Below are 13,301 nucleotides of genomic sequence, written 5' to 3' on the forward strand. Positions count from 1 at the left end.
ACCCAAATCCCATCACTTCTAATGGAAAGTGATTCCCCACTGGCCAGATATTTGCAGAGCACTGAGAGTGGGCAGAGCGGCCTTCTGGACCTGGGAGCAGGCAGCTCTAGAAGCTGCACTGGCCTCTTGCATGTGAGCCACTTCTGGAGCCCCAGGGCAGTGAGCAGCCTGGACAGGCGACTTCACCCAGCCCGTGGTCAGTGCACACACTGCCACCTGTCTTACAGATTTTGGACATGTCAGGTCTCATAATCACATGAGCCAATTCTCTCCTCTCTCCATATATAGCGTATTGGTTTTGTTTCTCTAGAGAACTCTAATAAAAAAGGAGGGATCATGGGGTCAGGGTCTTTTAGTCCATAATGACATCATCCAGAGAGGCCTCACCTCAACCTCTCAGATTGCAGGGGAAGGGGAAAAAAGTGGTCACCATGCTGCATGGCCCCAGGGGCACTGCCCACCCCCATACTGGCTCCCACCATCTCTGGTCACCAGCCCAGCTGTCTTCCCTGCAGCCTCCCATTTTGGGCACTTTCAGACAAGTTCCAGAACTTTCTACTAAGTTCTAGAGCCCCATTGCTCTGAGACAGCTGCCCCGTCTCTGTACAAGATGCGAACCTTGTGAAGAATCATGAGCAGTTCAGAGTGACACTGTATGATATAAACTTTATTATAAAACTTCAGCAAATATAAATATCCAGGCACCCATTCTGACAGGAGCTGCGTGCGGGGAAGCAGAAGGAAAGAAGCTCCGTGCTGACGGAGACGCCAGAGGCCCACTGGACAACTCCGTCCAGGGAAATCAGTGCTTTCTCTCTGAATGGGGCTCACAAAAACAGCCAACACTAATGAAAGAGAAATTAACCCCCCATAATACATAACAATTAAACAGGCTCTAAGGTTACTGTGTTGGCATGGCCATTGCACAAGGACCATCCACACCCCCCACCCCAGGACAGCGGGGGTCTGGTGTAGGCTGCGGTTCTCTCGTTCTGGCATAACCTGTAACTCAGTCATTAAGGAAAGAGAAGCATGAAGAAGTGGGTTTAAATAGAAGCACTCGCTTGTAAATAACTGAGAAAGAGAAAACATAAAATATAAAATCCTCTCTTCCAGCACATGAGGCTGAGAGGGATGAAGCACCTTAGCAGGAATTTCATTTTTCCCATTTCCAGAGGTGAAGTCTCAAATCAGGACAGGGCCCAACCTCCCCCGGCAGGCAGGTGCCCCTTAGAAACTATGCCCAGCTCTTGTCACAGCACCAAGTCCTTGGCAAGGAAAACTCTGCTGCTGGGGCAGGAAGGGGGGGCCCTGGGAACACAGCCCGAAGCTGCCCAGGCTTCCTGCTTCCCCTGGTCGGAGGCTGGTTACTCCTGGCAGGGGGCCTCGAGGTGGGAGCAAGGTCGGCACACTTAGTGGCAGATATTTTTGTACTTATTACTAATGCTGTGGCCTTTCTTCTGTTTAAAAAGCACCGAACGTTTAGCATTTGGCAAGTTCAGCCCCACCTGTCTTTCTGACTCAATTGGCTGAAATCCAAACGCTGGTGAGCCCTGCTCCTGTTCCGCAGAACGGGCCCTGCCGCCTGCCCCAGGCTTCCACCCAGCGCGAGAGCATGTGCTTTTGTGTACACAGGTACGTGCACGTAATCGCACATGTGTGCGTGTGCACAGATTGCCGGGTGTTTCTTCTTCCAGATTCCATGTTCCTTGGACGCATTCCCATACAGACTGGACAGCTCGTTGGTGCTGAAGACAGGTGTTTTTCTCGGCCCCGGGAAGCGGCCCAACTGACTCACAGGTTGGATTTGGAGCAAGTCTCGCAGCACTGCTGGCCATAGAACTGGTGGCTGCACATTCCGTGCCGGGGCACCAGGGAGCACCAGTGCAAGTGGTCTTTGCAGAAGGCATCTGAAAACAAGCAAATTCCATGTCAGTCAGTGTCCCCAGGCCATGTCCAATGCCAAAAGCTAGTAACTCCACTGGCCAATCAAGATAAAGTTGTCATTGTTTTGAAGCTGCTGAGGGAGAGGAGCTCTTCAGGACAAATGGGGCCACGTGAAACCTGCTGTTTTTAATAAGGATCTTCTTAGAAGGTACCTGCAAAACTGGATTAAAACTCCCTTCTGTTTGTGCTAATTCTCCCTACTCAACCGCTCATGTACCCAAGACAACAGGCCCTCTGAGGACGAAAGTTTGAGCTCTAATTCTCTGACTGAGCCAATCTGCGTGCTCTCCTCAGCTTTTTCTTCTCTCTGAGAAGCCTGTACAGACGGGCCGTTGGTCTCTGCAAAGGCATTTGCGGGTCTGTGCACAGGTGCACAGGGGTGGCGTTTAAGAGCACTCTGTGGGTGAGGCAGGCTTTGTTCAACGTATTTCTAAATAAAATGAATGGCACTGAAGTAGGCAAAGACATCAGGCTTTTAAAGCTAGACTTAAAATTTGCCACCATTGATGCCATTTCTGGGGAGGCCAGAGAAATGAGGGCTGCTCTGTGGGAAAACTGGAGGAGGGGATAAAAAGAGGGAAAAGGTATAGCAGAGGCGAGACCTGAACTTCTGCACTTTAAGGCTCTCTAATAACCGGTGGGCATACTGACTACTCCAGGCCCTCTAAGGATCTGCTCCAGAAACTTGGCAGCCCCACCCCAGCAGGCCCAGGTCTCCCAGGCCAGGAGCCCTCCTCACCTTGCTTCTCTGCGACGGGGCAGAAGTGAGTGTTGCAGGCCAGGGAGGCTTCGGGCTTCCGGTGAACGAAGCAGCCCACAGCCGGCCGGCCCCCTGCCAGGCACTGCACGGACCTGGTCTGCACGCCGCCCCCACAGCTGGCTGTGCACTGTGAGGAACACACGCATGGGAGTCACCCGGGGCTGCTCGGTTCTCAGGGCACTCCCCTCTTCCAAGCGTCCCCCTCCACCCAGACTCTCTCTACAATGGGGGGTGGCTGACCAGAATCTGTATTAATCCCAGATAGGAACAGAGGGGAAAAGTGCTCAGAAGTGTACAATGTTCTTCAGCCATTCACAGGCTGATGGACGCAAGGAAACAGGCACAGATCTGGAGATGCAGCATCGTTCCCTGGACCCGTCTGGGCTGCCGGTCTGGCATGAAGGAAACGGTGTCCTTCATAGATGCCATCACCAAACCATCCCTTCTGGTGCTCCTGACAGGTCAACTCCCACAGAGGCTTAAAAACAGTAAGCCCCTCCTAGACTCCAAGTTCACAGACTCTGGGTGCCTGGAAATGGCAACACCAGTTTCTTGGGTTCATTTCCTCTGAGACCAAGGCCCAGAGAACACAGTGGCACAGCTGGAGCACCTTCCACTAGCTGGCTGGGTGCACAAACTCAGAATATGCGGTTGGGTCATCTGAAATCCACTACAGGGAAGAAATGGGGAGATGAGCCATAAGAAGGACGAGCCCCAAACTGTTGCAATCCACGTGTCCCAAAGAAAGCAACTAAAACTCTAGACTGAATTATGTCAGTTGTGCTTTTAAAAGGCTACTGGTTCAACAATGTCAAGAACATAGGCAATTAAGGAGCACTTGCAGGAAGAAGGGGTCAGATAATATTTTGGATGTGCTGCTGTACGGTGGGTAAGCTAAGCAGTTGTTTTAAAAGGCAAGAATGAAGCTGTTCAATGCCGGGGACAGACATAACTGAGGATGCTTGCCCAGTTTACTGGAGAGTGGAGCAGAACCCCATGGGAGCACGTTGGGGCCGCAGCCCGGGGCTGGTTTCCCGCAGCACCAATCGGTGTGCGAGTGAGCAGCCAGCTGCTTCCCCATCGCTCACTCCTGACCTGCTGCAATCAGAGCCTTGCAGCGTGACTCTTAAAATCTGCTGTGGGTTGGGACTATTAAATAACTAAGTAACTAACTAAATGAGTAACGACACTTTAGAATGGGGCTGGAGCTGCTATGCCAGAGGAACTGTCTTGCGCATCTCATGCCTCAAATCTTTGGAATGTTAAAATAACCCCTTGGAATGGGCCTAAGCAACCTTGTGCCACAAAGAACTGTTTGTAAAGATAAAAATAAAATAGGTCTTATTGAGCTGAAGAATACTGGTGTAAAAATTATAAACATTATTTAGAATTATTGACACTGTTTTGCTACCTGCACCTATAGAAATGACTTCCTGCTGTTGATGCAAGTGGTCCCCTTCCCTTTCTCATAAATACCCCCCGACTTCACCTCCTAATTGAAACATGATTTGGGCTTCTGACTGAATTGGTGGTTCCTGAATAGCTATGCTTATTGGTCTCAAATAAATGCTCGTTGCCTCTCACTTTGACAGCTAAGACTCCTCATCTGCTCCAGGCTCACATCCACCTCTGCAGGTGTCCACAAGGCCTCCACCTCATGTATTGAATTTCTTTCATAATTAGAAGCTAGGGAAGAATTCCATTCTGGCTAAGGGCAATATATCTGTTAGAAATCAGAATATCTGGCCATTGTTTGTTATTACAGAAACAGTGCCCATGTTGTTACTGTGTGGTCTGGTTCTTTTTGTCATTGATACATTCATTGACATAGAAATCACCCGCCTGCCTTGAGCAGGCAGCATTCTGGGGCACTGGATTCTGAGCGGCGAATACGAGCCACTTGCCCCTGCACAGGTACTTGCAGAGCGGCGTTACTCGAAGAGGACCACAGCACAGGCAAGAGCGCCGGTCTGATAGTGGTGCTGACCCCCGGAGTCCCTGCCTACCCTGACCGCTGCCCAGAGCAGTCTCCAGATGATTCTTCTGCACACCAGAAGTGGGAAACACTGGTCTAGAGTTTCAAAATTCTCATGATAAATTTAACATTTTGGGGAAGAAGCCTCCAAATTATGAAAAATTTGTAATTCATGTAAAATGAAAATGAAGTCATTCAGCTACAAATTTTGAAAATACTTTGTATGGATAGAGCTGGAGATACACCAGAAGATGTAAGAAAAGGAAATTTGAAAAAACGTCTTCAATTTTATTTTCGGGAAGAAAAACATACAGAGTTTGTTAATTAGGATCACAAGCATAAGGACTTCAGACTCCTGATGTCAGGACAGAGGAGGCCAGCGTGCTGTGTGGTGATTATAACTGGCACCTGCACCTGCTCATGGACCTACACAGTGACAGCTGCTGGCGCCATCTGTCCAGACCCTCTTGCTTTTGGCTTCACCTCCAAATTAGCGGTTTGCAAACTTGAATGTGCATTCAAGCCATTTGCAGGACTAGTTAAAAGAGAATGCTAGAACCCACTCTGAAATCTCAGGTTTCCACACACTTGGGCTGGAATGTGATCCTGAGAAAAATGATGCCTACCAAGGAGGACTCTGGGTGACCAACTGGGTTTAATATTAAAAACCGGGATTAGCAAGTGTTTCTATACAGAGGTCTCTCCTGCAAAGCACACTTCAGAGAGAAACCTGCACTGAACTGCCTGCACTGTGTTCCTGCCATTTGAGCCAGCCCTTGCAAAGGAGTTCCTGAAATTGTATTTCAACCAATAGAACCAAGGCTTTCCCTGTCCAATTGGAGCTATACAGCTATATCTTCCACCAACATTTTCACTGACCAGTCAGAGTGGCTCCATTCTGACCAATCAAAATGTGAGGATTTCGAGACCTCATTTGCATGAGGACAGGCCAATTAGGAGATGCGGGCAGGGACTTCTGCCTTATAAGTCAGCTCTTCTCTGGATCAGAAATGCAGTTTCCCTTTCCACTGCAGACTGAAGTCTGCCTGGCTGGAGCTGAAATACTGAAGATGAAACACAAAAGATGTTTCACGGGACCAGAGAGACCAGCAGGAATTGCAGGGCAGAGCAGAGCTGTCTAGCCAAAGGGGGACTTGGCCCCAAAGTTACCTCACAGCTGTGCTGCTTCATAATTGAACTGTATTACAGCTGAGCTGTTTGCACTGAATAAAGTTTCCTTCTTCCCCGCACCCCAAATTGAAGACTCCTGTTGTTGTTGAATTGATGCCACTCATCATTGTTGACGCGGAATTTCTAACCAGGATGCTCCTGGTGCTGTGAGTCCAGCCAGTGCTCTACCTGTCAGAATTGCACCAGCAAATGCCCATTTTTTCTTTTTCTTTTCAGTAATGTCTAAATTTAAGAGCGGTGGTACATAGAGCCCATATATGTCATGACTGCAGACAGTTTAACAAGTCATCTTGTCAAGGGACTGAAACTTCTTGTGTGTTGCCCTGGCGGTCCCTGTTTTGCTTTAGTCAGACAGACAGTCCAACAGGTGTTCTCACTTAAACCATTCCCAGACCCAACTAGAATGTGAATCACCCTCCCCTAAGCCCAAATGACCCATATAATTTAAATCATTCCTACCAGGTGACAACCCATTAAACTGGATGATAAGCAATGTCATTTAAATCAACAGAAACCCTGCAGATCAAACAAAAAAACCACAGTCTTTATACTGTTACAAGAATAAACCTGCCTGGGGGGAAAGTTCAGCCGGGCGCTGGCCATGCCTATGGCCTGACAGTTTCCCACAGACTGAGGGCACTGGCTGCAGGTGCTTATGGCAAACACGGCCCCCCCTCTGCATCACAACTCCCCAAAAGTGAAAGTCTCAGAACATAGAGGAATCACATGGGATTAAAAACTTCAGGCAGCATGTGATAAAAATGACTTAGTCAAAAATTGAGTATTTCAGACTGATAAAAGTTATTACGGACATGTATTAGGTTTTTTGGTTTTGGTTTAAATTCAATACTGATAAATCTCATTTTCCTCTTCGTATATTTGCCTGGAGCCTTTGAATTGAGCAGAGTGGCCTGCCAGCTGGAGGGTGGGGAACTGATTTCAGGGGCCCCAGTGTCCCCACGGACAGAAAGACAACAGCCGTGGGGAGCTGCCTGTGTTTGTCTCCCACCCGCACTTCTCTAGGGACAGAGGAAACAGAGCAGCGACCCAACTCCACTCCTTAGCTCCTCCATTGCTTTGTCTTGTTGGACAGACTGCACTCAGAAGAAAATTAAAGGGAAATGTTTGTAACCATTGATACTTTTTGTCAATTTAAAGTAGGAAATCCTTGAAAGGATATAGTTGAAATGTCCCTTGCTCTAATAATTTAAATGAAACAATTTCTCCTATGAATATCTTTAGGGAAGGAGTCCATGTATTTCCAAGTGAAAAAGCTATGTCAGGTTTGTAGACAACCAGAATCACAGTGAAGCTGGAACATAGGCCAAGGTCAGTATATAAGGTCCACGGAAAGTGTAGCTCAGCTCTTCCTCCTCGTGGACTGAAGGAATAGCTCCTTCTGCAGAACTCAGAGACTGGGACCAGGAATTATGGTGGAGGAAGAGAAGAAGGACTGTGGCCAGGCTGGGACGTCACAATTTCCTAAGAATCTGATGAATACATAGCCAACCCTGGGCTTACAGAGACATGGCCAGACCTCGACACAATGATGTGTGTGAGGGAGGCATTATTTAGAGGGGATTCTGAACTGATTTTATGCTAGTAGAAGTTTAGGTAATATTTAAAAGGATCCAATGATGGATTACATTGGTTTTGATAAATATTTCTGTTTGTTTCCTTTGGACTTAAAGATCATAACTGAGTGATTTTTTTGCTCTGTCACATTTGTTCATTTCAGTTTCCCAGGCAGAGTCGGGTTGATGTGAGCAGATTGCTGGTAAGTGTGTGTGGGTGGACTCCTGAAGGAGCGAGGAGAGTGGATACAGAGCCAGGACGACTCCTGTCTATTGGTGATCAGCAAAGCCAAGAGTGGAATGGCCAATTCCACGCCACCTCTAGGCCACCCCTGGCATCCAGGGACTGAGATGCACAGTGCCTTGAGGTCTTCCCTCTGAGCCCAACATTTTTCCTGCTAGAGAATTCCTGGTGGTGGCAGGTGCCATGGTAATGTCAGATTCAGCTCCTACCATTTACCTGCCTGTGGTCCTCAGAGCCCAGGGCCAGGAGGATTCTGAATTTAAATAGGACCCAGCTCTTCTGGGCTGGACCTCACTTTCTGGTGGCTCGGGGAGTCTGAGGAAAACACAATTGGAGGAGGACACAAATAACCCCCTGTGTTAGTTTTCTGGAGCTGCTCCCACAAGTGACCACAAACCACCCTCACGGTTCAGGATGCCAAGGGCCAGGCGTTTACAAGGTGAGAAACCACAAGTTTGTGGCTGTGCATAACATCATTTTAATTTGACTTTTAAAAGCCCACATTCCACCCATGTGCCCACGATGACCATGGGCTCTGACTTGGTCTGTGTTCTGCTGCCCAGGGCAGGGGCTGGGACAGAGTAGGAGACCCCTGGGGCCCAGGCTGAGCTGGTGGGGCCATGGATAGGCTGAAATCACATGCCACGGAGAGCCCCACTGAGAAGGCCAAATTCTGCCTCCCGTTCTGCCTCTGGGTTCTCTGTGCCTCAGTTTCTTCATCTATAAAATAGGGGTGATGATGGTGCTGCCAAGAGGAATAAATGTGCTAGGAGCTCCACAATGCCTAGCACAGTGCCAGGGGTGGGAAGGGGTGGCTCCCAGCAGGCATTAACCACTGTTATGGCCTTTAGTGTAGCACATGTCAGGGAAGCTCCCAGCAGAGAATCCAGGAGTACCGTCCAGGGAGTTGAGAGTACAAATTCACGGATCGATGGGCCCGGCAGAGAGAGGCATGCAGGCTGGTCACCACCGCATACTACACCACTCTGCCTCCACCTCCATTTCTTCAGAAAGAAGGAGAAAGTCAGAGATGCGGCCTCCACGGTGCAAAGTGGAAGGAGGCTGGTTCCCCTGGCTAACATTAGAAAATCAGAAAATGTTCCCTTCCCCTCCCTGCAGGGACAGAGTAAGGCCAAGCGCCCCCTCCTGGGAAGAAGCAAGAAGTGCAGGTGTTCCAGGTCTGGCCCACTGGAACCGGTTACAAAGGGTCAGTACCTTGCACCTCTTTGGTGAGGCTCATATCCACGGAGTGAGAGCAGAAATGGCAGCAGGAGCCAAAGGAGTGAGAATGTGGCCCTGGGACAGAGAGGAATCAGAAACTAAGAGCAGAGGAGCAGAACCACAGGTTGAGAAGGGAAAGAGCACACACAGTGTGAGGACTGCCGGGGAGTGTGAGCAGGAGTCCACAGCAGAAAACAGGGCGAGGAAGGAGGGTGAGTTAACAATAGTAATGGCAAAATTCTTCTTAGAGTTGAAGGGAGTGTGGAAGAAGGAGGGACATGGAGACACTGAAGGCCCTAAGACCAATCCCGAGGACCTCTCTGCGCCTGGGCTGCCCTAGTCTGAGGGCCCACGCAGGGCTCAGCAATTCCAGGGTGGCTCGGACACTATCTGCACTCAGTTCATATAAACCTAGTAGAATCTCACAACAACCTGCTTATTCCTAATTTCTTCCCCATTCACTCATCTCTGGGGAATCCTGCCCAGCCAAAAGGCATTATATTTTCCGATGCTCAATTGGGTGTTGATTTAGAACAAAGCACACGTGCCCTAAAAGATTCTGTAACTTTTGGAGACTACCCTCGTGAGAAAGCCACAAGCACACCCAGAAACACAGGCACTTGCACACACTTTGGAAAGGCAGGTCAGGAAATACTCGGCTTGGACATCCAGAAACTCCCCACCTGAGCCAGCTACCAAGGTTCGTGCAGGGCCCCTACCTGAGACCAGGGCGAGGTAAACCAACTGGCTCGCGGAGGGCCTGTAGCTGCAAACAAGGCGTGCTTGGGGCAGGGGAACAGGGCACAGGCGCGTTCCAGCTCCAGGTCGGGCTGTGGCAAGTGCAAGCACTTCTTTGAGGTCAGCTCCCGGTACTTCCCAGAAATGTACTTTTCAGCACATTTTAAGAATCTTTTCTGTGTTCCCCTTTCACATGTAACAGAACACTAAAAACAAAAGAAAACAAAAGATGTGAGTGAAAAATACTTCTTCAGTGGTGGCTGTCTCTTTTACAAAATCATTGAGCCAAACTATCTCCTGATTATATCAGCTTGAACATTTACACAAATGTAAACATTCAGTGAAGTTTATTGGCATTTCAAAGGCATTACAGACTCTTTCATTAAAAAGGAGGGTCTTGAGGCCACAAGCATTTGGGGCCATAAGTGAGGCAAGGCAATCAAAAACAATGAAGGGAGTATTTCTGAAGCTATCAGTCACTGGGAAGTCAAAATGTTGGGCTGTAACTGATACGAGAATGCACTGAAATTTAATATGCAGGATATGAGGTGAACCCCGGAGCTCTGTGTGTTAACACCACCCAATAGTGTGAAGCTGAACCCTAAAGCAGGGGCATAGAAAACCCAGGACTCACAAATCTTCTGCAGAAAGCTCTGAGCTCCCTGTGAAGAGAGCAAGCACACACGACAAGCTAATACATTTATCCCCATGGAGGTGCACTTCTAGCCACAGCTGTCACTGGTGTGGGGTGCCTGCCACATGCAGAATGGGCCCTGGGTGAACCACTGTGCCAGGCAGGCACACACAGGCAGATCACAGAAGGACAAGACCCACTGTTGTACCAGGGGGCTGGTGGGCTTGGAGGGCCTCGGAAGAGAGGTCCCAGAGTCTGAAGGTGCAGGCTGGTGCTGCAACAGTGGGTGATGCTCGGCCTGATGGGGATTCCGTCTGTTGTGCAGGGCCTGCAGGTTGTATAAGCAGCGCAGCCAGGGTGGCCACACCAGGCCAGGTTCTGGCCTCACACTCTCATGCGTAGGTGTGGCTTATAGGTGTGCTTTCTGGGTGTCCTGAGGCCAATATGGAGACAGAGCTGGGGGACTGCTCTCAGTGGCTGGCTGTGGCCCAGTCTAAGAGAGAAGCTGGGCCTATGTGTGTGTGTGCATGTGTGTGTTGTGTTAAATAATCAGGGTGAGGACTCCCCACCTGGACACCACCCACAGACTGTACAGACCAAGTCACTTCCTTCCTGTGGACTTGGCCTCCTATGAACAGTAAGATTTGGTCTTAAAAGATAACTGATATTCCTGTGTCCCAGGACAGAGAACCTGGAGTTTTTCCCTAGCCATGGCAGGCTTGCTTCAGTGAGCGACCATGTTTTTACACTTCAGTGGCAAAATGAAACAGTGTCTAAAAGGAGTTAAAAGCCCTGGTTGGCAAGCCACCCTTCCCTGACTGATTCATGTCACACCCTGTCCAAGGCATCATTCCTGGTGTGGGCTGGACTGAGGCCCTCTATCTGTCCCTGAGGAGCTTGAGGTCAGGGAGTCTGGGGCTTTCTTTGCACAGGTGCTGTGGAAAAGCAGACGGCCAGCTCTGGGACTGGGGGGAGGTCTCTCAACGCCCGTTCCCACGGGTTCCCACTGGCAGGGCGCTAGTGTCACTCTGTGCTGTGTTCGCTTTCCGATGTCCTTTTGGGTTTTACTGACACCTCCACCTCCACGTTGGTGCACACCACAACACCATTCAGGAGCTTCTGACGTGCCCCACAGGCAGCCCCTGCACATGTCCCGATGTCCCCTCCCTGGTGTGGGAGGTTGTGCTGGACAGGGGCAGCAGCTCCATCTGCACCCTCACAGGCTGCACCACCCCTTTACTGGGCCAAAACTGGTTATAAAACCTGGAACACTACAAACTCCTGTTAGTTCCAGCATAGCAGGGCCAGGGCAGTCCCCAAACAGTGCAAATAAGGGGGCTTCCTGACCCTCAGCTGCACAGGGCATTGGTGCCAGCAAACCCAACACCAGTGCTTTCTTCCCCAAATGTAAGAACTGCCTGTGAACACTGGTCTCAGGAAATGGGTCCTCTGACTTTCCAAGATAACGCATTCTCCTCCTGTTCTGTGTTACATAAGCCCTTTCTGGCAAATGGCTGCAGCTGTTCTGGGGTTAGGTGGGTCCCCAGGACCCCACTGTCAACATGATGAATGTCCCCTACTCTCACACTTGTACCCTGCTCATCCACTCATCCTCATCTCAGTGCCCACCGAGCGATGGCCTTGCAGATGCCATTGGGTGGGCTACTCAAGAACATAATCTGGAAGCTGAAAGACATGTGTGGGAGTGGGGTGCCTGGAGGTTGGCTGAAGCCCAGATGGTGGCCTGAATGGGGAGGGTGGGCCAAGGTAGAGGAGAAAGGGGAGAGGAGGAGGAGAGAGAAGCAGTGAAACCAGGTGAGGAGATGCAGCCCCGAGGAGAGAGGTGGTTGCACTACTTATGTCCGGACCAGGCACATGTATCTGAGACCAGGCACACCTACCTGGGACCAGGCGGACACCAGCCACTGCAGCTTCTTGTGCTTGTGACAGCGCTTAAGTGGACAGGCCTCATGAGTCCTCGGCTTGGGCTCTGAGCTACAGAGGGTGTCAGGCAGCACCTGCGTCCTGGCTGAGGGGTTAGTGCTCTTGCAGGCCACGGACCTCTTCTTCCACCCTTTCCCACAGGTTCGTGAGCACTGCACAGGAAGAGCGGGTATCAGCTCCCAGCACAACAGGTCAGATCTTGTTGGGGGACCCAGGCCACAGACTCTGCGAGGCCTGGTTTGAGAACCCAGCTCTGTGTTCCACGTGAGTGGCCCAGATACCACCCTCCACATCATTCCTGCCCAAGTTACCTCCGCCCAGGGCCCGGTGCTCCACATGGGAGGGCAGCTCTGCGAGTGACAGGCTTGTCGGCTGGAGGGGGCAGGCTGGGGACACAGGCTGTCCAAGACCTGCTCTGATCTGTAGTGGGCCCGCCGCGTGCACTGGACCACCCGGCTCTGTGTTCCACCACCGCAGGTCCTGCTGCAGGTACTCCAGTTCCCTACGGACCAGCTGGGAGGTGACAAAGAAACCTACAGTGAGGGATGATGCCACCTCCCTGGGAGAGGAGATCCACACTGTGCAGAAAGCAGCTGCCATCATTTCCCATCTACAGTCTGCACGTGCAGAGTCCTTTATATTTGTGCTCGAGGTTTCCCACTGACCCCCACTGGTTCTCACTTCCTTATTGGCTTTCCTGATTATCATTCTGCCCCCCGACCTGGCTTTCAGTGTGTGTGTGTGTGTGTGTAACATGATTGAGGACAGACAGTATACACGTAACCTTTAAATTCAGCAATTGGACAATTCAATGTCTAGAACAAGCATTTTTTTTTAACCGCAAAGCCTTTGCACATGTCTTTTCAGAATCTCTAACTTCACGGTATGGAGCAAATGCATATCCAAGTAAGGAGACAGGCAGGGAGGATTGGGTCCCGTGCTCCAGGGGGGCCATGACCATCCTGAGGTTGTGCCAACTCCAGGAGTGCCGTTCTGCTAAGATTTCTGAGAAAAATGACCAGTGCCATTCCTCGAGTTCCCAAATGGGTCTGATTTTCAGAGCCATTTTCGGA

The 13,301-nt window shown here is 50.3% G+C and overlaps 1 protein-coding gene across 5 annotated transcripts in view; it reads right to left on the reverse strand.

Annotated features, from left to right (window-relative positions):
- Window positions 1-688: 688 nt before the first annotated feature.
- ADAMTS16 (ADAM metallopeptidase with thrombospondin type 1 motif 16) overlaps window positions 689-13,301 on the reverse strand; it is a 125,854-nt gene continuing 113,241 nt past the window's right edge. For 4 of the 5 annotated variants that reach the window (XM_037154368.2, XM_053657414.1, XM_053657413.1 and 1 more), the window contains 5 exons: window positions 12,540-12,741; window positions 12,186-12,380; window positions 9,632-9,856; window positions 2,687-2,834; window positions 689-1,910 (listed from right to left, as the gene is read on the reverse strand). In XM_037154368.2, coding sequence (XP_037010263.2) covers window positions 1,795-1,910; window positions 2,687-2,834; window positions 9,632-9,856; window positions 12,186-12,380; window positions 12,540-12,741 — 886 coding nt within the window. In that variant the 3' untranslated portion in view covers window positions 689-1,794. Of the gene's footprint in view, window positions 1,911-2,686; window positions 2,835-9,631; window positions 9,857-12,185; window positions 12,381-12,539; window positions 12,742-13,301 lie in introns of those variants that run through there. The other variant, XM_037154370.2, reaches the window with a different exon arrangement.

This window comes from Artibeus jamaicensis, unplaced genomic scaffold (genome assembly GCF_021234435.1).
Source record: "Artibeus jamaicensis isolate MK-2021 breed Jamaican fruit bat unplaced genomic scaffold, CSHL_Jam_final scaffold_369, whole genome shotgun sequence".
Taxonomy (NCBI): Eukaryota; Metazoa; Chordata; class Mammalia; order Chiroptera; family Phyllostomidae; genus Artibeus; species Artibeus jamaicensis.